The 27,578-nt window shown below is 41.1% G+C and overlaps 1 protein-coding gene across 1 annotated transcript in view; it reads right to left on the bottom strand.

Annotated features, from left to right (window-relative positions):
• ARHGEF3 (Rho guanine nucleotide exchange factor 3) overlaps positions 1-27,578 on the bottom strand; it is a 208,846-nt gene that overhangs the window by 125,730 nt on the left and 55,538 nt on the right. Inside the window, exon 2 of the mRNA XM_033926553.1 lies at positions 9,452-9,518. Within this exon, the coding sequence (XP_033782444.1) occupies positions 9,452-9,518 (67 nt within the window). The remainder of the gene's footprint in view (positions 1-9,451; positions 9,519-27,578) is intronic.

The following is a 27,578-nucleotide window of genomic DNA, read 5'->3' on the forward strand; positions in this document are numbered from 1 at the left end:
GAAACTGAAAAGTCATCTATTCAAAGATGCATTCTCGATATAACTTCGAAGTTACTTATGTCGTTATTCAAAAAGAAAGAATCTATCCTCTTTTTACTAAAACTCCCTAATTGTTCTATCCTTGAATGTTTTTCTTTTTTTCAATGATTGTAATTCCTCCCCACCTACCCTTCATGTTTGATTTTATGCCTATGTATTTTTTAGCCCTGTACAATTTTATTTTTTGTATTTTGCTTAGAAATCTTTGAATAGGCGATTATATCAAATTTGAATAAAACTTGAAACCATAATCTACATGACTGATTGCAATGTCTTGTCATCCATAAGTGGAAAGAACTGCTTCATCAGATGAAGTTTATAATGTGTTTCACAACACTCTGACAATATAGGCATCTCCCACCCCTCCATCACAACCCAACGAAGCCCTCAGAGACCTGACAATTTCAGGGAATGGGGAAGGTCAGCCATCAGTGGTCTAATCATTGCCTTATTCCTGTTTCAGAAATAGACCAACCCACTCTTTTGCACCCAACCCTTATATATCAAATACCTATTTAACTGCTCAGTATTCCTAGGTATATTGTTCCCCCAATGGGGCCACCAGCTGGATATCATCAGTGGTCTAATCATTGCCTTATTCCTGTTTCAGAAATAGACCAACCCACTCTTTTGCACCCAACCCTTATATATCAAATACCTATTTAACTGCTCAGTATTCCTAGGTATATTGTTCCCCCAATGGGGCCACCAGCTGGATATCATCAGCATACACTAAAAATTTCCAGTCCATAAGACTGTATTCAAGACTCCCAAAGGCTGCAAAATAATTTTAAATAAAAGATCAACTCTGTTGGACTTCCCCCCTACAAACACACACAACTTAAGCTTCTTTACCTCTAACCATTCCTCTTGAAAATCAAACATAAAATCTTGTATCGAGAAAGCGCTTATACAATTCAGTTCTCACAGTGAATTGAACATCCATGGTCTGTGAAAAACCATGGTTAATGCATTATCCAAACAACCGTAAATTGACACGGATCCTTTGGTTTCCAGAACTTCCAATCAATAGCAGCATCAGCAGTATAGGGGAGCCCTAATGAGGAAGCCCACTTATTCCTCTAAGTTCTGAGGTAGATCCATAGTTGAGTAAAGGGGATGGGACTTGATATTCCACTTTTTCTGTGTGGTTAGAATCAACCATAAGAACATAAAAATTGCCGCTGCTGGGTCAGACCAGTGGACCATCCTGCCCAGCAGTCCGCTCACGTGGCAGCCCCAGGTCAAAGACCAGTACTCTAAATGAGTCCAGCCTCACCTGCGTACGTCCCAGTTTAGCAAGAACTTGTCCAGCTTAGTCTTGAAACCCTGGAGGGTGTTTTCCCCTACAACAGACTCTGGAAGAGCGTTCCAGCTCTCCACCACTCTCTGGGTGAAGAAGAACTTCCTTACATTTGTATGGAATCGATCCCCTTTTAACTTTAGAGATTGCCCTCTCGTTCTCCCTACCTTGGAGAGTGTGAACAGTCTGTCTTTATCTACTAAGTCTATTCCCTTCAGTATTTTGAATGTTTCGATCATGTCTCCTCTTTTCAAGGGAGAAGAGGCCCAGTTTCTCCAATCTCACTGTACAGCAACTCCTCCAGCCCTTTAACCATTTTAGTCACTCTTCTCTGGACCCTTTCGAGTAGTACCATGTCCTTCTTCATGTACGGTGAACAGTGCTGGACGCAGTACTCCAGGTGAGGACGCACCATGGCCCAGTACAGTGGCATGGTAACCTTCTCTGATCTGTAAACCAGTTTACATATTTTAGACAGATACTTATTTTTTTGTACCTGGGGAAATGAAGTGTTAAGTGTCTTGCCCAAAGTCACAAGAAGCTGCAATGGGAATTGAACTTGCAACCTCAGGTTGCTGAGGCAGATGCTCTAACTATTAGGCTACTCCTCCACTAGTAGAGAAGCCGAAGCTATTTTCTCCAGTCCTGTCAATCGTATTGTAATTTTAATTGCCTTATCATGGATTTCTTAAGGCAACTGATAACAATGCTTGAACATGCAGGTCAACAGTAACCTGACCTTAGTACATAGAATTGCTTTGGAGAATGCCATATTTGGACAATCCACACCTAAAAATAACCCATGGTTTTATCATATCTCATCTTTTTTAATACAACTGGGTCAATACATCAAGTTCCTGAAGCAAAGTATTTAGGGCAGAATTAGTCACCAGCAAGAACAAGCAATTGGGAAAAGCAAAAAAGCCAAGAGGTGACCACAGAGTTCATCTGTTATAACAAAGGTTAAAGTTTCTCTGTTGTTGAACAAAGAAAACAGAAGTACTGACAGCTGGAAGACGAGGTAACACCCTCGCTATAATTAAAGCCAGGAAATCTGTAACATAACACAATATAGTACTTGGGGGGAGTTACTGACTGGCCCATCCATAATGTTTTAAGTCATTTTCTCATTGTCACTATGCTTCCTTTGTGTATAAAGTCAGAGAATCACAGTTTTTGATGTCATAAGAACCCTTTATTTTAAGTAACAACTACCACCCCAGAGTGAAAAGGGCAGAAAGTCGGCATTAAGAAGTGCCTCTAGGGCTGGCCATGTGTAAGTGTTGTGCATTGCTATGCAGAGGATCTGGATTGGTTTCTCAGGTTACATCTTGCATTTGCCCAAGCTGCCTGGAGTTGAGGATGCTGCCAAGGCCATCCTCACAACTCTCATGTACTAGTCATTGTGCGATGGTAATATCCACTGGCTGGATTCCAGTTGAACGTGTACTAGCTTCAAGATTGAACCAAAGGAAACCTGGGGTTTTATCTCTGGGGGCAACTTTTTATTTGAGACATCCGTGTAAGTGTATTGTATATTACCGTACTTTTAAATATGTGTTTTTTGAACCATCACAACTGACCAACTTCGTGGCTATGTCTCGTCTGAATGTTAACAATCCTTGAGCCCTATAATTTGGATATTGTGACCCCATCTCAATGCTATAGCTCTCAGTTTCTTGTTATTATTACTGTTTCTATATAATTTCGCCAAGCTTCTTTAATTCTTGGATCTCAATTTGTGGACTTGAGCATAAATAGTATATTTGTTAACTTAGGAATTATATTACTATTGTATTTGATATCTATTCTATTCTTGCTTTCTGTACAAGTGTAATACTTGAAATTTAAATTGAAAATAATAATAAAAAAAAAAGAGTGAACCAAGGGCTGCCACTCCAATAGTAATCTAATCTAATCAAGATTTATTAATTACCCTTTTCCAGGATAGGTTCAAGGCAATTTACAGGTTAAGAGGCCCATGTAGCAGCATGGGGAAAAATTACAGCAATAAAGCAAGGGAAATAAATACCATTTCAGAGGAAAGATACAATACATTACAAAGAAAGGTTACATTGTTGCAGGAAGAGAGCAATTAGATTACAATGTGGTGGACTGCTTACGTTGACTAGGTGGGAGTGCGGGTTCACTAAAATGTGAGGTGTTTGTCAAATAGGGAAGTTTTCCGTCTTCTCCTGAAGATGAGATGGTTTGGCTCCGTTTTTACTGAGGATGGTAGAGATTTTCAGGTTCTTGTGGAAAAATGCATGACAAGGAAGTTAAAAATTCACTTATACTTCACTCCTCTGGATGAAGGTATGATCAGCTGGTGGTTATTTCTTGCCCTGGTCAAAGTGAAGGAGGACGAGGAGAACAGGTGGGTTATGTGCTCTGCTGCAGTGGCGTCTCTTGCATGGTGTACCATGCATGAAAATTTAAACATGATTCATGCTTTTATAGGCAGCCAGTGAAGTGTGTGGTAGTGTGCAGTGACATAATCATATTTTTTAGGCCAAATAGCCTGACAGCAGTGTTCTGGATCAGTTGGAGCCTGTACATTTAGATTGAGGATAAGGGAGATGCAGTAGTCAAGTTGAGTTAGTACTACCATTTGAACCAGGATTGCAAAGTGGTTGTTGTAGAAATATGGTCTGATCAATCTCAGCTACTTTAGGCTATAGAAAGTTCCCTCCCCCCCCCCCCCCAGTTTGGATATCTGGGGTATGCAGGACAGTGTGGAGTCTAGTAGGATTCCAAGCACCTTGGAGGTTCTTTCAACATTTAGCTTCGTACCAGAGGGTAGATTTAGGGCGGTGGGTGCTGACTGTGTGTTAGTGTGGAACCAACAGCTGGTCTAAGTAGCAAGTTATAAAAATGATGGCAACTCCTGGGCAGTTGCAAATGAGAGTCATGGTGCCAAAGTCCAATGGAGGCTAGTTCTGACTGAGTTGAGACTCAAAGAACAAAAGGCAACTGCTGGGTCAAAAACACAGTTTCAAAAAAGTCGCCAATATTGCTCGATTCTGAATATAGCAGAAAAATGTAGCAGTCTGCCTTCATCTTCAGTCTATTATTAGGGGATATCAAGAATGCTAGTGACTTCATCTTGACTGTTAGTGCTTTTGTTGGCTCAAACAAGGCCTAGACCAGGTATTTGCAATCCATGATGAGAATCCGAGAACTGTCAGTACCAAGCACGAGTGTTTCAGGGCCTGTCAAACGTTACCTCATTATTTGCATCTTAAAGTGTGAGCAGAATGACACAAACACTCTCAAACTAAGTCCACCCCTGACCTTTAAGAGACTGTAGAAGTTGGCTGCTTATTTTACTCTTCACAGAAGAGTAAATTTGCATAATTGTAGATTTCAACTATAGCAACTGAGTGACCTTTCCAATTCATTTGTTTAGTAACAGCAGCATCTCCCACACAATTCCTCACAAGGGCCCATCATATTGTTTCAAACTCAAATGGCAGAAATCCAGACCAGAATGGAATTTTGATTCATGTAAGGCAAGAATGTTGATGGATTTACCTCCTCCTTTACAAAGTCATGCTAACATTTTTAGCCATGGCCATGGTGGAAAGAACTCAGACACTCATAGAAATTCTATGAGTGTCTGAGTTCTTTCCACCATGGCCAGTACTAAAAATGTTAGCATGACTTTGTAAAGGAGGAAGTAAATCCATTAACATTCTTGCCTTACATGAATCAAAATTCCATTCTGGTCTGGATTTCTGCCATTTGAGCAATACTCAGAATCGAGCATAGAAATTCTATGAGTGACTGAGTTCTTACCGCCTTGGCCCGCACTAAAACCACTAGCGTGGGTTTGTAACAGAGAGTCTTATTTTCCAATATCAGTACACCAAGGCACACTATTAGCAGACATTTTTTAAAAAGTGTTTCTGAAAACCAACATAATTTTGGACCAGCAAAAGATTATCCTTTGTAGATGTCATTTTTACACTAACGTTTTGAGACTTCATGGATCCTTGCTTCCTATGCCTTTGAGAGTGTCTTTATTCATGACTGCTTCCAATCATGCTCCTATTTCTATTCCTGATTTAATAAAAATATTATAGTCTTCAGATTTCTGTTTTTGTTTGTTGGGAAATTTTTTTTTAACCAAGAAAGCAAGATTAAGACAGATATTCTGGGGTTGATATTCAACACAACTTGTCCCCGGATGTGTGTACTGGCTCTTTGCATTTTGGTTGTTTTGTTTGCTCTCTTGGAATACACAATTACTTTTTCCTATCAAGATTATTTGGCATTCTTTCCCAGTTTTTAACCTGTTGGAAGGACGTTAGTGCTTACTGCAGCTTATTGAAACGGCCCCTTAGAGAGAGAAGTACATATTTACAAATCTGTGGACATTTGTATATAACTACCAGCACAATGGTATATGAAGAGATCATTTCCCCTTTTAATTACAATCTATAATGCTTTGTGAGACTTGCTGACAATTGTATGTGCTGCTTTGTACATTTGTATATCATAGGATGCAACTGTGGGTTGCTACCTACTCAAAATAATTTTCAGAAAAATGCTACATTTTGATCAATTAAACTAATTCCCTTGATATTAGAGAATCATTAATTATATATTCATTTTTATTTAAATGTTATCAAACATCACTGAACTAGACTCATGAGGTCAATATTTAATCACTGATATTATTTGCACCTTTGATGAAGTGGGACTGGAGGCTTGGTAACAACCATAATTGCCCTCAATGTGGTCTATTGAAGAGATGATTCTAGAATTTGTGTCAAATTAGCAGGTAATGGTTCCTGTAGGTTTCCACCTAATACAGTGGTAGGCAAACTCATTAGTCAAAAGAGCCAAAGATCAGCAGTACAATGATTAAGATTTCTTTTGAGAGCCATACCCTGTGCCCGCTTGTGCTACAATGGCTACATCAACCCGACTGACACCCCGCTCGCCCGCACATAGCCAAAATCGATTTGTGGCAGAGCCTAAAGAATGACACGGGGAAAAAATTTGGCTACGTCCCTGCGAGCTCAGTCCCCGTCCCCGCAAACCATCTGATCCCATCCACACAAATAGTTATATACTGAACTTATTGTATTAAAGTATAAAAAGAAACAACATTCTGTACAATTGTCAATTTATAAATCAGCGTCTTTTCCCCACTCTCTCTTCCCCATTTCCCTTCAGCGCCCTCAGCCCACTCTTTCTCCACTTCCCTTCAGCGCACGCACATAAAAACAAGCAAGCAATTTTATATCATTTTTATTCTATTCATTCATAGAAATTAAAGTCTAAATAATGCCAGTCACATAACAAAACATGATTTTACAAAAATAATTCCCTGCACAGTCAAACCTGCAAGGATTACTAGATGTCTTTCAGCAGCTCCCCTCCCTCCCCCTTACCTTCGTGGCCAAGTCAAAATGATCTACCAACAATAAAATTTTAAAAAACACAAATCACACTGTACACAGAGAAAATGTTAATTATCATTTATATTCTGCAGGTTTTCAAAGAGGTCAAGGCAGATGACTTTATGCAATGTCACCTCAGTAACAGCTATACAAAAATAGACAAATATACCCCCTCTCTTTTTACTAAGCTGCGATAATGGTTTTTAGCGCAGGGAGCTGTTCTGAATGCCCTGCGCTGCTCTCGATGCTCATAGGCTCCCTGCGCTAAAAAACGCTATTGCGGTTTAGTAAAAGGGGGCCATAGTGCAAAATATAGACAGCAGATATAAATTCTCAAAACAGACACATTTTGATTACTAAATTGAAAATAAAATTATTTTTCCTACCTTTGCTGTCTGGTGATTTCATGAGTCTCTAGTTGCATTTCCTTCTGACTGTGCATCCTTTCTTTAATTTCTTTCTTTCTTTCTGCACTCAGGCCCACAATTGTCCCTTTCTATTCCCTCCTTCCTTCCTTCCCTTGTCCTTAGTTCCCCCAGTGCCTCCTTCCCATGTTCTTAGTGCCCCCAGTACCACTTCCTATGCCCTTAGTGCCCCTTTCTATGTCCTTAGTGCCCCCAATGCCTCCTTCCCATGTCCTTAGTGCCCCTTCCTATGTCCTTAGTGCCACCAGTGCCTCCTTCCCATGTCCTATGTACCCCTCACTGCCTTCCAGCCTTTGTTCCACCCCCTCCCCCGAAGCTAGCCAGTCTACCCGCAGCCTATCCGCAGAATTCAACTCTTCGCCTTCCCCTCCCTAAAACTATGGCACTCAAAAAAATTCCTTGACAAAACCTTCGCCTTCCGGGCCGTCATACTAAACCCATGGCTAGCCCAAATGGTCCTCAAGGCCCCCAACTACCTTGACTTTAGAAAATTATTCAAAACCCACTTATTCCAAGACCAGGACCCTTAATACCACTTCATTAACCTCCACCTCTCCCCTAATGAACCCCCCCTGACTCCCCCCTCTCCCCCTTACTTCTCTTCACTGTTCGCAACTCTAATCAATCTTGTATGGAACCACTTGTAACTCTGTTTAATTAATGTGAACCGCCTAGAACTCATCTGGGTATGGTGGTATACAAAAATAAAGTTATTATTATTATTATTTTATTATTTACCTTCTTCCCTCCCCACTGCGATAAAGCCAGCCTGCCTGCCTCCTTCCCTCCCTCCAGTGCCGAAGCCGAAGCCTGCCCCCCTGGACCAGCCCCCATTGCTGCTGCCTACCTCTGCTTCAAACCCCCCAGTCCGCCACCACTGCCAACTGCTGACCGCTGCAACTAAAGCAAAGGAAGGTCCAGGCGCCGGCACACAAACCTTTTTCCTGACGTCAATTCTGATGTCAGAGAGGAAGTTCCAGGCCAGTCAGGCAGCGATTTGCTGGCCCGAAACTTCCTCTCCGACATCAGAACTGACGTCGGGAAGAAGGTTTGTGGGCCAGCACTTGGATCTTCCTTCTCTTTAGTTGCGGCGGTCAGCAGTCGGCAGCAGTAGCGGACTGGGGGGATGTTTGAAGCGGCGGTAGGCAGCAGCAGCAGGGGCCAGTCCGGGGGGTTCAGGCTTCAGCTTCGGCACTGGAGAGAGGAGAAGCGATCACCTGTCCCGTTGTCCCCACGCACAGCTTCGGGATGCTGTCCCTGAAAACGGGACAGTTCGGCATCCTGAAGCTGTGCGTGGGGACAACAGGACAGGGGAACTAAAAAGGGGACAGTCCCGTTCAAAACGAGACGTATGGTCACCTTATCTTTACGGGGAAGGGAAGCAGGTTGGGCACCCCTGCTCTAGCTAGCTGAGCCACGAGCTGTACTCAAGTATCAAACAAAAATTATTCATCCCAGGATGGCCTACCACACCCTGCTATTTGTTCTGTGTAGTTTACATCAGACAGCGAAACTTCCTTAACCTGTACACTAGGTGTCGAAACAAATGGAGGCAGAGCTCAGATTCACTGCACAAGGTAGAGGTATACAGACTTAGGGAGGGAATCTTGAGGTTCAAATTTCTGACCATCAATGAAGCTCCTCCCATTGTGAGTGCTTAGGGCCCTGTATCGTTCCTCCTTGGAGAAGCAATATGTTCTTCAATTTAGCCTTCTGTTTTCCCATACTGATCCCAACCATTAAGATAGTTCATTTACTCACTATTTGGGGGCTTTTACTGGTCATTTCTCCATCCTCCTCAATAACTCAGATGAAGCTCAAATGTGGCTCCAAAGGGGCATGACCTGCTCCTTTGGTCACATCCCTTTAGGCACATGCCCATTGGCAAACTGTGGTTTTATAGTTGCTGGTACAAACTGATGATGTCAGCCAGGGCAACTTCCCTGTAGAGCCAGAAGCTGTAGAGTCAATTCCCTTGCCTACTCTTTTCCAGGTAAGAGCTCCTTCTTCCCCCCCTCCCCCCCAAGTCCATTACTACAAACATTTTAAACTGTGTCGACAGATCCTTTTCTACAATGCTAGTACAGTTTGAAACATCCCATCTGCATATTTCAATTCTGATATCTATGTTCTATCTGAAGTCCACCTTCACACACTGTAGCTGTTGCACCGGTCTACTAAATACAGGAAATAATGATAGTTACATATTTTAAAAATATTATATAATTTCTACTGCAAAGTAATTGGAGAAGGAAAACCCCAAAACAACATACCCCTCTGAAATTCCAGCCTTTGGTTGAAGGAAACAAGGAAAAGGTGTTCTTCTGCTGCCATTTAGCCCTAGAAGATGAAAAAAAATAAATATTTACTGTTTATCTAGACACATTCCTCAAATCAGTTCTTCCATTTCAATACTAGATACAGTCAAGCTTGAATTGGCATATGCAAAAGAGGGTTTGCATTCAGATTGAGCATACTGCTTGCTGAATTCTCCTTTCCAGTTTACTAAACACAGTTTTGAAATACAGAAAGCACTAATGGAAGTCTGGGGTCATTTAACACCTCTCACAGAGTGAAAAAGAAATTGAGAAAGCTATACTGAGTTTGCAGTATCTAGGCCAACAGCTCACAGTTGACTGCACTTTAAAATATAGAGAGTCAACCTCCAAAGGTGAGCTTCAGCAATTTTTAAACCAACAGGGAAGATGACTGCAGTATTAATTGCATTTTTTTCCCCATTATTTACCATTCTCCATTGCTTTATCATCTTATATGAAAGTAGGGCCAGTGTTTGGTTTGGTTTATTTATTTATATCCCGCCCTTATCCAGGGTGGGTTACACACTTACAAAATTACATATAAGATCGACAATCAAGACACCCACAAAATAGAGCAAAAATACAAACAATAAAATACATAGGCGACCAATGTTACAGAAGCTGTGGCCTAGAGCAGAAATTTGGGAAATGGGTCTTAAAACTCACCAGAAGGCTGTGTTATATTCAGGGTTCTCCTTGTGGCAAAGGGGCCCAGGAAAATTGTTCTTGTTGCATTCCCTCCCCCCCCCCCCACCCCAACATGGCTCCGATGACAATTAAGATTTATTTTTTCTTTTTCACTTGACGTCTATAAAACGTCTTAACATGATGAATAACAGAAGTAAAAACATTAAGAAATAACATTCCTGTTAGTAGACCTGATCTCTGAACATAACTAAATTTAATGCTCTTATACTAAAGATGAAAAACTAACTTATAACATATTCTAATCTATAGTTATTCATGGCTGATCCTTTTATTGGTTTGTCTTGTATTAGATTAGTATGAGTAAGGATAGAAGCACCGGATTTCCCTGAAAGGACTATTTTTTTTACAGTAAAAAAAGTAGACCAAATGAAAATGTATATAATTGTACCTGGATAAATATAGGAAAAAGGTCTTCTACATAATGCTGATAAAAATAATATTTATTGGTCAATTGGACGATGCTTAAAAAATGGTAGCAATGAGGATAAAAAATTTGGACCCAAGAGTAACATTGCAGATCAAAGCTTGGACCTGACACCGTTTTCTTTTGGTCTACTTTTTTTGCTGTGGCTATTGTATTGTGGACTAGAGTGGACACATGTCAAGCACAAGGCCCGGGGGCCAAATCCAGCCCACCTGGCCATTTTATGTGGCCCGCAGTGACTGTACCACATCTAAGCGCCTGACTTTGCAGCCCTAGTCCCCGTGGTGCTCCAAGCGACTGAACGCACTGCCCCACTCCAAGCGGTGCTCCAAGCTCCTCACTATGCTGCCTCAGTATCCATTTGCAGGCAGGACTCAGTCCCAATGTAAAAGCTAGGTTGGATCAGGGCACTCCACACAAGTGTCTGAGGGTGAGGAAGTATCTACACTTCTACTAAGACTTGTATCTTAATAAAAAATTTGGCCCTCAACTTAGCCTGTGTTTTAGATTTTGGTCCCTTATGTGATTGAGTGTGACACCCCTGGACTAGAGAATGATACGGGGACAAATTTTTGCCCGACACCACAGGAGCTCAATTTCTCCATCCTATCCCTGTGAATTTGGTCACTGTTCCTGTCCCTGCCCCATTCCTGTAAGCTCTGACTTAACTGCACAAGACTCGAACACTTATGATTTTAAAGTGTTTGAGGCTTGTGCAGATGAGGATGGACCTTGCAGAAATGGAGCAGGGACAGGAAAAGAACTCGCCGGGACAGGATGGGAAAATGAGTTCCCGCGGGGACGAGGAAAATGAGTTTCTGTTTGGACAGGCAAAATTTGTCCCAGTGTCATTCTCTATCATGGACCCCCTCATTCTCTATTGTGGATCCCACCATTCTCTATCATGGACCCCACCATTTTCTATCGTGGATCCCCTCTTTTTTTTCTTAGGGACCATTTTTCACCATAAAAGTACATCAGCCTGTTACATTTATTTACAGCATCCTGGAAATTGGAATGATACATGATAAGAAGTGGAATGGTGTCTCTTTCATTCATCTCTACAGTGCTGTAGAATTTGCAATATTCCACAAATTTCTGCAACACTGATCCGAGATGTCTGTCCCTAATCACCTGAAGTGCAGGAATCCATATTAGAGAATGACACGTTCCCGCCCCGAACCCGTGAACTTGTGCCCATCCTTGTCCCAACCCCATGAGCTCAGTCCCGTTGGTCCCCGTCCCTGCCCTGCAAACTGTCAGATCCCACTCACACAAGCCTCGAAGTGTGATGATTTTATACTGAACTTGTTTTATTAAAGTATAAAAAGAGGCTATTCTGTACAATTGTCATTTCACAAATATCCCCTCCACTATTGTGAAAACTGAACAAACCAAATTACTACAGAATGCTACATAGAAAAATCAAGCTAATAGAATACTTCAGTCACACATGGCAGGAATAGTATTAGGGGAGGGCAACTGCCCCCTGGTCAGAGAGAGAGCCCTAAGCCAGCTGGAAGCTAAAGAAGCACAGCCTGGGCTTTGCGGTCCCCAGTTATGTCTAATACCAGCTCTAGCAGGATACATATTTCAAATCTGAAATATTCTAATCACAAAATATAAAATAAATTTATTTTTTTCTACCTTTTGTTGTCTGGTAATTTTATTCTTCAAATCACATTGGTCTCAGACTTTGGTTTTGGGTTCTTTCCGTCTTTATCATTGCATGGCTGTCTCCTGAAGGTAAAATAGGCCGAAGAGAAGCTGGGGAGGAGATGCAGAGTCTATAAGCTCAGACATGAAAGGGGAGCCTGAGCAACCTGTTTAGTCCAGTGAGTGCCCTATTAGATGGTGTTCCTTGGACCTCCTCAGCCACTCCATGGTTTACTGTACAGACCTCACCCCTGACCCTATCAATATCACTGAGAATGACATGGCCACTAATCACAGGCAGCATTTTGAGACCAGATAACTGGTCTACCACCAGAGTTGCATCATCATTCCTGCAGCCTGGTAGAGAGAGACAGTAGATGAAAAGAAGAAACATGCTTCTGTGAGTGTAAGAATCTGCCATCCTTTTCAACAAGCTACTACTACTATGTTTCCTAGAACTTTTGATGGCCAATGCTGCAGGAAGCTACCCATAGCATAAGTTACTAGAGGAGTGTGGAGCCAGTGGTATAGTAAGAGGGGGGGCAATCTGCCCCAGGCTCCGACAACCCTCCTCCTCTTCGCCCCTTGCCATGCATGCGCCTCCCTTCCCTTCCCCCATACCTCTAGTTTTTCACCGCTACAAGCAACAACTTTAACATGTTCCTCATAACCACGTCATCTCTCCAGCTGACATCACCTTCCAGATGCCACGCATAGGAAGCAACGTCAACGGGAGAGACAACGGAGTCACGAGGAGCACGTCAACGTTCTTGTTGCTTGTGGCAGTGAACAACTAGAGGTATGGGGGAAGAGAAGAGAGTCACTTGTGCTGCAGGGGAGATTGTGGAAGGAGAAAGGGGTGCAGATGAGGGTGGGGGAGGGACGCCATTGCCCCAGGCACCTCTCACCTTCCCTGCGGAGCATATACCTCCTCCAAGGGCATCAGCAACTCTAGGGGCAGGAAACTAAGTTTTAGTACATATTTTTAACAGTATGTATAGAAAAATGCAGTAAATGCTTCTAATATTACCAAAGACTGCACACAGGAAGTATATACCAGTGTTTCCCAAATTGGTCCTGTCTACAACCCCAATATCCCAGACTACTTAAGCCACCTCTGTGCTGCTGTACTAGGCTTTCCTATGCCAGTGGTTGTTTTGTCACTTTCGATACCTTCTGGGACCTTAAACCTGGTTTTCAATCGCCTAAGTTGCTACGTATAAGTTCCGTCTAGGCAGCCTCGTTAAACTTTCGGTTATACTTGCAGTACGAATAAGTCTAGGTCGGCCCACGTCCCGCCCAAATCCCGCCCTCACCACTCCTCCTAAAATGCCCCTTTTAGCTCTGGGCATACAGCAGCACTGAAAAGGCCTAAATCGTTTTGAGATACGTCTAAAACCCAGTTCGATTATTGACATTTGGACAACTTGTCTTATTGATCGTCCAAGTGCCGATTTAGGCTGGTTTTTAAGACATATTTCCGTTTCGATTATGAGCCCCTTAATCTACAACAGTCTTATCTATTTGTATTTTGAAGTAAACTATGCTGATGTGAAGTCTCTATTGAATAGTAATCTACCTTACTCCTAAATTCTATAATAAATGCATATTATTATAATCTCTTTGTCTTTTAGATGCTTTGTGGCTTGCTGATAGTGCTGTCCTCTACTTGGCAGTGCATGAAGCCCAGGCCTCCCAATGTAATATTAAGGAAAAGAAATACAGTATAAAGACTTCAGGAAAAAAGGTTTAATAAAACGTAGGTATATGCTAAAGTCAAGACACACCAATTGGAGTAGCACAGCACCTGCTGGTTCAACTGGTGGTGCAGTGGTTTTAGAAAATGAGTAGGGCTATTATCAGGTCTCTCTCTTCAAAGAACGGTAGGCGGCAGTTCCTAGGCACTGCCAGCTTCTGACACGGAAGCCTTCTCTCTGCTATGAGTGACTGGACAGTCTGATGCTAGTTTGCATGCTCTCTCCCCCCCCCCCCCCCCCCCCCGGTTTTACAACTGGTCCCGACCCTGGTCCTGACAAATAAATTCTGCCGTTATCCGGGCAGGGTCTAGGCAATCATCTAAGAAGGGGCTTATAGATTAGAAAGAAGTGGGGACAAAAGAGCACCTAGCACTTTAGATTTAGATAAAACAGAATCGACTTCCACAAATTGAAGTCTATTTTCCCAAAAAGATCTGAACCAAAGTAAGTTGAATCACAAATTCCAATATTAGATAATCTACTTAGTAAAATTCCACTACACTCAGATGCAACAAAATCAACAGATCATCATTTCAAAAATAAGCAACATTAGTTTTAAATTTAACCCTGTATTGTATTAGTAGCTAATGAAACTTTTCTAGAAATGGTACGAGGTGGTCACATCACTTACAACCTTCTACTAGTCTTGCTGTAGCATCCTGAATCAATTGGAGCTGCTGCAGACCTTTCTGGTCAAACTAGTGTGGAGTGAATTACAGTAATCTAGTCTCGATTTTATCATGGCATGAACCATCGTGAGAAGACTTGCCTTCTCAATGTGTGGAGAGAGGCGGTGTAGTTGTTAATTTACCTTCTCTGAACAAATATTAACATCCAGTTTTCTCCAGGATCAATAACTACTAACAAGCATGCTGCAGTACTTGTTCCAACGGAAATAACAAAGTTTCATCGTGTCATAAATAGTTTCTCACTGTATTGTTTTTAAAAAAAATTATCTCATCTATCTGCTCTTTCCAATGTAAAAGTATAAATTGAAGACAAATTATTATCCAACCAAACATCTCTTGCCCGAATGTAAACTCCACCAAGTGAGTCATGTAATGCTTTCCTGAGTACAGACTGGCCTGGGATTGTTTTTATATGCTTCCAAGAGCACTTCTCTTCTGCCTTCTGCAGTGGAAGCTGGCCCTTTCTTCTGTGTCTACTTTTACAGAATCTTTGGTATGGGGCGGGCACTTAGCATCCTGTGTGAAGACATTTTTATTTGCACAAGAAGGTCTTGGCTCAGTGCAACACTTTTAAGGAGGGTCTACCGAGTTTATTTGGCAGCTGGCTCTTTTTTGTCCTTATTCCCATTGACCTTGTGCCCCCTCCCTGTTACACACATAAAAGGGATTTTTTTTAATCTTCCTCATGCCAGCTGATTTCCCCTCACTTGATTTTCAGGTTTTGTTTTCTTCATTTAATGGTGTATATTTCTTAGGCGGTGAGGAACGTTGTAGACCTCTACAGTGTTATCAGATGGTAGAATTTAAAGTAGCAATCTGTGGGTGTATGTGGGGCTTCTGGGGTGAGGTGCATATGACCACGTCAGAAGACAGTATCTGCCTTGGCTTCAGATGCTTGTAAGTTCCAAATGTATAAATAAAATAATCAGCCCATAACAATAACTGCATTCCTGTGGACGTTTTCCTTAAGTACTGACAATAGTTAAAAACAGAGGCTGTGGATCATCTTTTTGCCTGTCCTTGTCTGCCCTCTGTCTGGTTGCTGATGCTTTGTGGGTCAAAAAATTGGTACAGCCAGAGCCCCTGTTGCCCACCCCATTCCATAAAAAGATGCTAAAGAAGCAGATGACAGGGAGAGAAATGGGAGCAGTCACTTTACTGTTATTGCAATTACAGTCATATCCAAACTAGTAAAAAAAAAATATATCATCAACTCCTTCTCTCGAAGATTGCCAAAATGTGTTCTTTCCTCTGTGCAAACCATTCACTCTCTCGTCATCTTGCACTTGGACTACTGCAGCTTACTGCATCCAGGATCTCAATGAACCATCTCTCACTACTCCAATCTATTCAAAAGTCTGCTTCATGGCTTATCTTTCACCAGCATTGTTATGACCCTGTAAAGCCCTCTTTCTCAAGTCAATCCACTCTATTCCACTTCAGAATGGAGAAGTAGTTTAATGGTTAGCACAGTGGGCTGAGAATCTGAGGAATGGGGTTTGATTCTCACAGTGGCTCCTTGTGATTCTAGACAAGTCACTTGACTCTCCTTCAATTACAAAAATTTAAATTGTGAGCTCACTCAGTGACGTAGTAAGGAGGCAGGGACAGAGCAACACAGGTGGCGACTTGGCACCTCTCCTCCTTGCAACGAGAGGGGTCTCTGAGAAGCACTCCCGCTCCTACCTCTTCAATATTCCAGCAACGACCGGGCTGTCTTACGCACTACTCGTGCTGGCTTCCTCCCTCCCTCTGACATCACTTCCAGGTCACAGGACCAAGAAGTGATGACAGAAGGAAAGCCAGTGTGAGCAGGGATAGGACAATCTGGGATAAATGGTGGATGGGACTTGTATACTGCTTTTTCTATGTTGTTTACACAATCAAATATTTTTTAAAAGTTACTTATATTGTACCTGGGGCAACAAAGTATTAAGTGATTTGCCCAGAATCACAAGGAGCTGCAGCAGGAATCAAACTCACAACCTCAGGGTGTTGAGACAGCTGCTCTAACCACTAAGCTACTCCTCCACATTACTGGTGAAGATGTGGAGGGCATGGTGATGCAGAGGCGGCAGGGAATAATGATTCGGGGGCGCCAACCTCCCTTGCAATGCCACTTTTTTGGTTGTACCACATAAAGGTGTTATATCAAACCCAATAGCCTTACATTGGCTCCCACATTCAAATCAAACTTCCTCTGCTCACATACTAATATCTTCACTTTGCAGCACCCTGTTAGCTACGATCTCTCGTCTCACACTACACTCCAGTGACCAGTAATGATGCTATCTGTGCCATTCTCTGGCTTCATGCCTTTCCCCTCATTTTCCCAAATACTTAACAACCTTCTGAATCAGTTACCACATACTGGGGCCAGACCATAGAAGTTCGTCATCGGCTTCACTACTGGGGCTGCCATTTAAGCACCACTCCTGCTCATCATAATGAAGTTATAGCTCCAGTTCTGTAGAGTTTTGTGTCGTTACTATCCTCTTTTTATTCAGGGATTCTTTGTGTCTATGCCATACGTTTTTGAACTCCGTCACTGGTTTTGCCTGCACCATCGCTCCAGGGAGGGCATTCCAGGTATCCATCACCCTCTCCATGAAAAAGTATTTCCTGATACTGCTCCAGAGTCTAGACAATGTTTAATTTCAATGACTCGACACGATCGTGTTTCGGCCCCAAAGGGCCTGCCTCAGGAGTCTGGGTTCTGATGATGAATCAATGAATATAAAACGTTCACAGTCTTCTATTTCAGATGCTCTAATAAAATCTTAAAACATCCGATTCTGTTGTTAAAAGTGTATGCCGCGAATGTTTTAAGATTTTACTAGAGCATCTGAAATAGAAGACTGTGAACATTTTATATTTATTGATACCAGACTCCTGAGGCAGGCCCTTTGGGGCCGAAACACGATCGTGTCGAGTCATTTCATTCAATAAAGGAAATTGAACATCGATTAGTCACCTTCGTTGTTTGTTCTCTGCTTTCACGTTTGTGGACGTAGTATCTCCTGTTTCTTGTGACTCCTCCTCATTTTATGTCCTCTAGTGATACTGTTTCGCCATCTCTTGAAGAGATTTGGTTTTTAGATTAATACCCTTTAAGTATTTAAATGCCTACATCATATTTCCTCTATCCCTTCTTTCCTCTAGTCTAGGGTATACGTATTCAGGTATTCAAGCCACTTCTCATACATCTCTCGGCGCAATCCAGATATCAATTATTTATTAGATTTAGCTCATCACTTTTTCAATTGTAGCTCAACGTGATTTGCAATCAGTTACAGTGGGTATTTTCCTATCCTTGGAGGAAATCTTATAATCTAAGTTATATTGAATGTATAAAGAAAGCAACCTAGTCCATATATATATTTATTTATTTATTTATTTCTATACTACTTATAACTTAAGTGATATACATTCAGGTACTCAAGTATATTTCCCTAACTGTCCTGGCAGTGAGTTTTTATGGGGTTTTTTTAATGTTACGTTATCTAATGTACCTGGGGCAATGGTGGGATTAAGTGTCTTGCCCAGGATCACAAGGAGCAGCATGGGATTTGAACCCATAAGTTTAGTTTAGTTTATTTCTAGTCCGTCTTTATCCAAAGCGAATCACAAAAAGAACATACACAATAAAAACACGTAAAAACGCATACTAAATAATTAAACAAATAACATAAAATCTACTGACCCATCAGATCCAACCTATTACCAAACGACATAATTCAATTACAAAGCATGAGTTCAATTTTTTTTTTTTTAACAGCCATTTACACTGCCACGCTATCACTGGACGCTCATATTTCATAATGCAAAACAAATGTTTCTTTAACAGTTTCTTAGGGTGTTGAGGTTGTAGCTCTAACCCAGGGATCTCAAAGTCCCTCCTTGAGGGCTGCAATCCAGTCGGGTTTTCAGGATTTCCCCAATGAATATGCATTAAAAGCAGTGCATGCACATAGATCTCATGCATATTCATTGGGGAAATCCTGAAAACCCGACTGGATTGCGGCCCTCAAGGAGGGACTTTGAGACCCCTGCTCTAACCACTGTGCCACACATATTTTTCAAGGGTTGCAAAAAGTTTAAAAAACACACAGAAGATGGAAAAATACAGGTACACTGCAAAGAGGGGTTGGATTGAGGATGGGACTTTTAATGTTCACCTATTCAATGTGGAAGAGTCACCAATAGGCAAGACTTCTGCTTTCATTAGGTTACTATGGTTTATGCTATGCCACAGCTATAAAACTCTCTCAGTACAGCTTTCTAAAAATGTAATATAGGCAGACTGCAAAGACTAACTCTACCTGTTCAGATCTGTTGAGTTCATGTTAGGAGCTGCCGGTTTTACCCAAACCAGTTTCTACTAAAAAAAAAAGCACCACGAGGGAGGGAATTATAGCAGTTACATTTATAGCTGCTTCAGGCTGCAGTGTGATTAAAGATACAGATACTACATGTGGTGACGTCTCTTAGAAGACACACTTTGCACATTATTCAAGATCAATTGTTTCAAGAGGTCTTCACTTCCACCCACCAACAGGTCAAGTTATCAGCATATTCCTAATAAATGTGCTGCTATCTTCATCGTATGCAAATTTGCATGCCTGCTGCTATCTTCATCGTATGCAAATCTCTCTCATGTATATTCATTAGGGACAGCCTAAACACCTGACCCGTTGAAGGCCTTCAAAGACCCAAAGCAAATACCAAAGCTTTGGAAGTTCAAAGCACTTATCAAGCTATCCATTTTCAGCGTCCCAGTTGTGAAGTTTTCAGGGGATGGTAAAGTGTGGTTACCATTTTAAGGCCATTAACGCGAACGAACTACATGGAGCAAAGTAACTATAATTTGGAACTTCAGCATACTTTTCTGACATGGATTATGCATTACAACCCGTTATTAGAGTTACAGTGGAAGAAAACACACAGAATCCCAAGGTAACCTGAAATGAAACCTCAACTGATATAATGCTAAAATTACTGACATTGCAACAGAAGTCTAATGTTCTGTAAATTAGAGATGTTTGGAATCAAAATAAAAAAACAAAACCAAAGTATATATTAACTTCTTTTCTTTATTATGCTTTCACCCTCAGAATCAAGAGCTGGTAGAAGGATGAAATCTTGTTTGGGCTTCAAAACTTGGAAATGGCTGCATAGGTTTTTATAAGCTTTAGTTACGTTGCTGTAAATCATATGTTTGCAGTTTTGCCAGAATCTGCATTACAACTGCAACAATGGTTCAAAAATGATTCTTCGATTTTAGGATGTATGAGAGGAGTATTGGCTGTCCCTTCCCCATCGCGAGAGGAGTCTACTATTGAACTGTTAGCATCTACTGGGGTCTTCTGTCCTCTTCTGTACTCTCCCTCTTCAGACTCATTCTTACTTGGATTCTCTTATGGGGTTCATTTCTCTTTCTCTTTATTTTTTCCTCTTTTTCTTCCCTTTTTGACCTAGTTTTCCTCCCCATTTTGTCTATTTTGTCTATTTTTTGTCTATTTTGTGTATTTCGTATATATATTTCACAGGTCGGGAGTAGGGGTGGGTGGGGGGTTTGGGAGGTGGTTTGGATCCGGTTTTCTACGGTGTATTCTAATGTATGTTATAGTATTGGGGTGCTACGATATGTCCCGGGGGGGGGGGTTTCAGAGGGTTTTACATGGAAAATTGTATTGAGCACCTCTTGTTCCTGAGACATCTGATCTTGGTTGTGTTTCTGACCTTTTCTCTGTATGCCCGGTAGGGCGGGTTTTTTTTTTTCTGGATAGATGGATGTCCCTTTACCCTGTTCTGTTATGTGTGTACTGGTTTGCTCAATAAAGAAATATTATATATATAAAAAAAAAAATGATTCTTGCTGCCTCAGAAATGAATATATGACACCATTGTTTAAAAATACACTCCACCCTTCCATAAAAAATATAAATACATTTTATTTTAAAATAACAATGCTAACGCTGATGTGCATATATCTATTTTAAAGGCACTTCAATGCACAGGAAGGATAACCTACGAGAAAACTGTAAGAACGAAACAAATATTTAAACATAACAATCTGCTTCTATATACCGCAGTACCGTGAAGCTCTATGCGGTTTACAAAAGCATAGTAGCTACAATTAGATGAGATGACCTAGTTACCTAGTTATTTTATAAACAAATACATTTTCAAGTGTTTCCTGAATTCTTGATAGGTGCCAGAAATTGCGATCCAGATATTTAGGTCTTTATCCCAAGATGCATTAAACTAGCTAATTGACAGAAGCAACAGAGGACCCCATAGTGCAACCTCCAAATTGCATAAGCAACTAATGGAAGACAAAATAAATATAGAACATAGGCCAAAATAGGCTTTCTTGTATGCTGCAAACTCACAGAAAGCAAAAATCTGTACTGACCCAGTGGTATGCACAAGGACACCAGTTTCATCCCGAGTTCAAGCCAATCAGGGCTTTAGACTCCTCCCCCTTGTATCCCAAGATACAGAGGGAGGAGCCTAAGGCCCTGATTGGCTCAGACGCTTAAGGCCTCTCCCAAGGCGCACACCTTTTCTGGCACACTATGTACATCTTCGCTGCTCCCATGATATGTCTGCTATTCTTATGCTGTAGAATTTGAAGACCCTAAGATATTAATTTTCTTCATCCTCATCTTCAGATGATAAAGCTCAACTTCTTTCCTCCCCCCAAATATACACACAGCTTCCTACCCTCAGCTTCTGCTCTTCTTTATGCACAGGGGGGTTTTGCACAGTGCAAAAAAAAAAAAAAATCTGTGCATATGGATGGACAGACAGACTAATCCTCCCCAACATGCACCACTGCTAGAACAAAACACACCCAAAATCCAACAAAAAAAGGTTTGCATTCATTCCATGGAAAATCAGTTATGAGAAAGAAGTGTTTCCACATGCCTATATGTAATTTTGCTTGCACAAAAACAACCATTCCCCCAGTCCGTTAAGGTAATTGCTCATCATTTAGATAAACCTGTAATGCTTCCTAGAGGAATGACAAGTACAGGTCTGCAAAAATGCATCAGTTTGAACATTATACTCTGTTCTAATTTCTTCAAAATATATCTTGGTTACAGTTCATAGTTGACCTTTTCTGTCACTAGAAAAATTCAGATTATAGCTTTGTGTAGGCCTCAATTTAAATTATTTGTGGCAAAAAAAATTACCTCTTTTTAAAATTAGAACTACCAGAACATGCCCTCCCTATTTCTTTGTGAAGAGCAAACACTTTTCTTGCTTAGCTTCCCAGAAAGTTACCAGCCTGCCAACATTAAAAAGAGAGAGCTCTCCCTACCCCCACCCCTTCCTACGATGCAGTGCATGTCCATTTCTGGTCTTTGCCAATGACCTTTACATATAACTCTGCACTACCACCCGCTCATACAATGTGAGTCTGCTCAGTCCTTCCTAAGCAAAGAGTTGCCAAGTGCAGAAACATTGCCAGGTTGTGTGTGTCTATTTTATAATGTAAGCTATAGTCCAATAAACTGGGAAGCTCAACCACACTGCATGACAATTCATTTCAGGCTGGACTCCAACAAAATACAGGCAGGTGAAAAGTTAGTGTTATACATTACACCTTCCAATACCAAGAAGAGAACCACTAAACCACATTGTCTTAACAAAACTGGAAAATTCATAGCACGAAAACTTTATCTTTAGACATCAATTCGTGGTCAGTACTATAATAAATATTTTTCCTCTTTGAGGTGCAGCCAACAAAATTCACTTTTGTTTTTAATTTTAAATTTAATTTTGAAATACCTCTTTCCAAAGGGAAAAAAAAAAAAAGATATTTACCAGAAAATACTGAGCAAATGCTTTCTCAAGAGCTAGGAGCTGCTTGTCAGCTTTGTACTTAACTGGAGCCTCTGGTAATGTAAGGACATTGAACTGACATCTTTATTCAAAGAAGCTATCACATGGGGTATATTAAATAAGCATATTTTAAACATGTTCTAATGATTTTCTACCAACTCATTTCAATAAAAAGGCATATTTGTACACATCTATAATGTTGTATTACATAGCATACAGATGTTGCTTTAACTTTAATAAGTGTATCTGTTTTTGATCATTTCTCCATATTTCTTTATCCCACTGACCTTTTGATTGTTGTATCACTACGCAACAAATTTTACTGAATATTTCATTTTTGTGTTTGTAAAAAAATTTCAATAAAAAACTTTTTGAACTGAAAAAAAAAAAAACAACAATAACAACCTTGTGGTGCCATTTTATTGTGTTAAGCAGTCAGAACAGTTTTTCAAAGCATTAAACATTAGTGCGGACCCACACTAAAGTCTAACGTGTTAACAGAACTATCACAGTAAAAACCCCATGCTAGATGCATGTTTACAGTTTATTAAAACTTGATAAATAAAATAATTGAAGTGGAAATTGAACACCATATTCTTTTAATAGGACAGACCTACTACATGCATTCATAAAACAGAGAGAAAAAGAGAAAAAAACCCATATGAGTATATCTTATCATTGTATATTCTTCCGCACTCTAGCATATCTTCCATACCTGTGCATGGCAGAAGTGGTGCAGAGGAGTGGCCGGTGGTGACTGCATGTGCAATATTGTATACTAGCTATCAAATGCAGCCATATTATTGACAATCATAGCACTATCTTAAGAAGTAATGGTAAGTTCCGTCCAGGCAGCTTTGTAAAACTTTTGATCCCTCCTGCCCGTATTTTAGGGGGGGTGGGAGTCGCTGTGGGCAGGAGGGCCTGGGATCTCTCCTGCCTGTATTTTAGGTGGGGTGAGGGGGAGTCGCCATGGGCAGGAGGGCCTGGGATCCCTCCTGCCCATATTTTAAGGGGCGTGGGGAGTCGCAGGGCTCGCACCTCAGCAGGAGGGGTTGGGCTCCCTCCTGCCGGTATTGTGTCAGGGTTGGGGGATGGATCACGATCGCGGCAGGAGTGATTGGGCATCTCTCCTACCACAAGTCGCAGCAGTTCAGGGGTGGGGATCGCGAATGCGACAGGGGAGATGAGCCATCTCTCCTGCCGCGATTGTTGCGGTAGGGGGTGGGCAGGTTGCCGGGGCTGCTGAGCTGATCGCCCCTATTCGGAACTTGGTTTAAGTCAAAATGCATAAGTTCCGACTGGGCAACTTGCTCAAGTTTTGGGTTATACTTGCAGTATGACTAAGTCTAGGTCAGCCCACCTCCCACCCTTTCCCCTCCTCTAAAAACGCCTCTTTTTGCTCTAGCTGTTTAGAGGCAGGGGAAAGGCCTAAGCTGGTTTTAGCTATGTCTAAAACCAGCTTTGATTATTGGTACTTGGACGATCTGGCTTTTTGATCATCCAATTACCGATATAGGCCACTTTTTGGATGTTTTTAAAAATTTTTTATTATGAACCCCCCTAGTATGTGTCAAGTTATGATAAAAACTTGTATCATAAACTTGTACTGACATTATGGCAAATCCAGTGCAAATGCAACCTGTTAACAGTCACGTATATTTAACCTGTAACCCATTCTGAGCTCTTTGGGGACAACAGGAGAGAAAATGAATTAAATAAATAAATACACCCATTGTAAAACTAAATAAGCCAAATTAATACAGATTGATCCTGCACAGTCAATATAAAAGAAAAACCATACACACAGAACACAGATACACCCTCGCCAAGTATAGAATAAGTAATCACAAACTAAAAAAGAAATATGTAAACAAAAGTTAAAATGAACTGCCAAGAAGCCAAACTCTGCATGCAATGCAACACCACAGAAACAGTAATATGTTCCCTAATACAGTGCAAAATATAAAGATAGCAGATGTAAATTTGAAAAAAAACTGAAAAATACTAATCACCACTTTACAAATTAACAAATACTGTAGAAATAAAACAAGAAAAACGAAAACAAGAAAATACCATTTTATTGGACTAATCCATTTCTTAATTATTGCTTTTTGTCATCTTTGGTTTCTGCTTTCCTCATCTTCTCTTCACCAGCCTTTCCGTCCACTATCTGCCTTCTCCCCATTCCATATGGCACCTTTCTTCTTTCTATGCCCTCTCCATAAACTGTCTATCCTGTGCCCCTTCTCTCCTTTATACATGATTCATTTCAGCTTCACCCTCTCTCCATTTTCCTCTCTGTTACCATTCTGTCTTTCATGCTCTGGCATCTCTCTTTTCCTTTCCTCCTTCCCACCCCATGATTTGGCATCTTTGCGTTTCTTCTCATCCCCTGGCATCTCTCTCCTCTCCTTCCCTTCAATCTCTCTCTCTCCACCTCCATGCTCTGGCCTCAACTCTCCTTCTTTCCCTCCCTTCCCCATGGTCTGATATCACTCTCTCCTCTCCCTTCCTTCTCCCTCCCCCCAATCGGATGGCTTTCTTCCTTATCCTTCTCTCCCTCCAATCAGGTGTAGCATTTTTCTACCCTCCCCTTCAATGGGTATCTTTCTTGCTCTCTCTCATCGTGAGTAACCTTCATAACTCATTGCTCTGCCACAGTAGGGCCTTCCTCTCTGCTGGGTCCCACCTACTTCCTGCTTCTGCAAAGGTAGAACCTGGCAGACAGGAAGGCCCAATGCCTGCAGAGCAGCAAGTTGTGAAGGCTGCCCCTGCTGGAAGAGGAAGTTCCCAGACCACGTCACCGACCCTGGGAGCAGCACTCTTTTATGGTATGCATCAGGGCAGACTGCTCCGCCCTCTTGGTACAGCACTGGCTGTGCTACTAACATAAAGGAACACCAACAGTAGGGCATTTTGCCTAGAAATACTCGCACCTTATATATAACTTAGCCTGTATAAATAGAAGGCTTAATTTACACGTAAACTATCCATATGAAGTTATGGCAGGATATTCAGGGGTCATTTTACTAAACTGCAATAAGAATGTGGCATTGGCGCATCTTTACATGGGTTTTTCTCTTGCGCCAAGCCTATTTTACTCCAGTGGTAAAATGACTGATCTTCTATTGTGTCTATTAATGGTAGCCATTTTACCACTGGGGTAAAATAGTCGTAGTGAAAGAGAAAAACCCATGTAAAAAAGCCACATTGTTACTGCAGTTTAGTAAAAGGAGCCCTGAATATCCTGCCATAACTTCATAAGGATAATTTATCTGTATAAAATTAAGCCTCCTATTTATACAGGTTAAGTTATATAGATAATGACTGAACAACACTGCTATATATAGCTTGCCCTCTAATACCCTTGTCCGCTCCTTTGCTTCCATATTAATTTTGGACAGATACTGATTTGTATGGCCAAAAGTTATGCAGGTATCAGCCCAGCATATTAAACAAACACACATATATAGTCAACACCTGCATAAGTATTGGCTCCAGGTTTATCCCTTCTAAACTTCCATTTTATGAAAGATACATTTCCTGTAGAATCACTTACAACAGCCACTAGGAAAATAGCAAGCCTAGTGTCCTCTTTTCATCACCGCTTTGATTACAGATAAGGTGGGATACCAAATTTTAAGAAACTTGAAACTTGAACTTGTGAGGTGCCCCAAGTAATCAGGTGTGGCTATCCGCACTCGACTAAAAACTTTCTTGCAGTTTAATTCCTGGTATGAATCATTAGTCCGGTTCAAACACTAGACTCAAAAATCTCTCTCTAGCTGGGAATTAGAAAGAATGATTAATGTTCAAGAAACGATGAAAGATCGCTATCAAACCTACTTTTGTGACTTAAGCTTGGGAACACTCCCAGTTTCATCAGAAGCCCATCAATGACTTCTGCCAAATTTTTTCAGCCACTAGGACAGGAATCTGCAGAGGAAGATCTGACATAGCTTGAAAACTTGTTAAGTAATCTATTAAAGCTATTAGTAATACATCTCACTTATGAGCAATTTGTGATTCTCTCATAAAACCAGCAGCTGCCAGGTGTGTGGGAGCATCTTACAAATTTTAAGATCTTATTTTATAGGATTTATACACTCTTCATCTGACTCAGCTGATCAAAGTCATAAAACAATAAAACATACACAGCCAAATAACAAAAAATAAATACAATAAAAAAAAATAAAATAATACAAGATAAACAAGTGAGCCTTCAACTGCTTACAAAACTGAGGTAGCTATGTTCTGCTCTGAAAACCTCCAGGAAAGCATTCGAAATAAGCAGTTCAGCTGATTAGAGAATGACACGGTGACAAAATTCATCACCGTTCCCGTCCCCGCGGATAACCACGGTAAACAATCTTCATGTCATTCTTTAAGGAGAGAGGGAAGAATCAGAGTATGAATGGCCTCAACCACTGACCCGCAAGCTTTGCTTTGAAGAATGCTGGTGTAGAAGGACTGAGGTTGAAATAGACACTAGCAAATGACATGGGATTATTTCCCGCGGTTATCCGCGGGGACGGGGACGGTGATGAATTTTGTCACCGTGTCATTCTCTACAGCTGATGAAGAGGCAGCAATGCAATTTAATTAGAATGATAAACGCTACTTGGTACTAATGTACTTCTAAATGCCTTGGGTTAATAATCTCTCATGAAGGCACTTAATAAATCTCAATAAATAAGAATATCCGCTTTGGTATAAGCAGGGTAGAAATGTTTTAAAAAATAAATACATAAACATAAGAACACAAATTAATAGAAGATTTTTGCACCTCTCCGATCCTTTTCATGGATCTTGGGCTTAGGACGGGGGGGGGGAGGAAGTGGTGATTAGAGGGGCATTTTGAAGGACACACTAAATGCTCCTTTTCGATGTGTACATGGGATGGGGTGGGGACTTTGTGGTGTTTCAGGAATGATTAGGGAGGGGGGAATTGGGATCCCGGACTAGGGAGCTATTTGGTGCATTAGTTTATT

The sequence above is a fragment of the Geotrypetes seraphini genome, chromosome 17 (assembly GCF_902459505.1).
Source record: "Geotrypetes seraphini chromosome 17, aGeoSer1.1, whole genome shotgun sequence".
Lineage (NCBI taxonomy): Eukaryota > Metazoa > Chordata > Amphibia > Gymnophiona > Dermophiidae > Geotrypetes > Geotrypetes seraphini.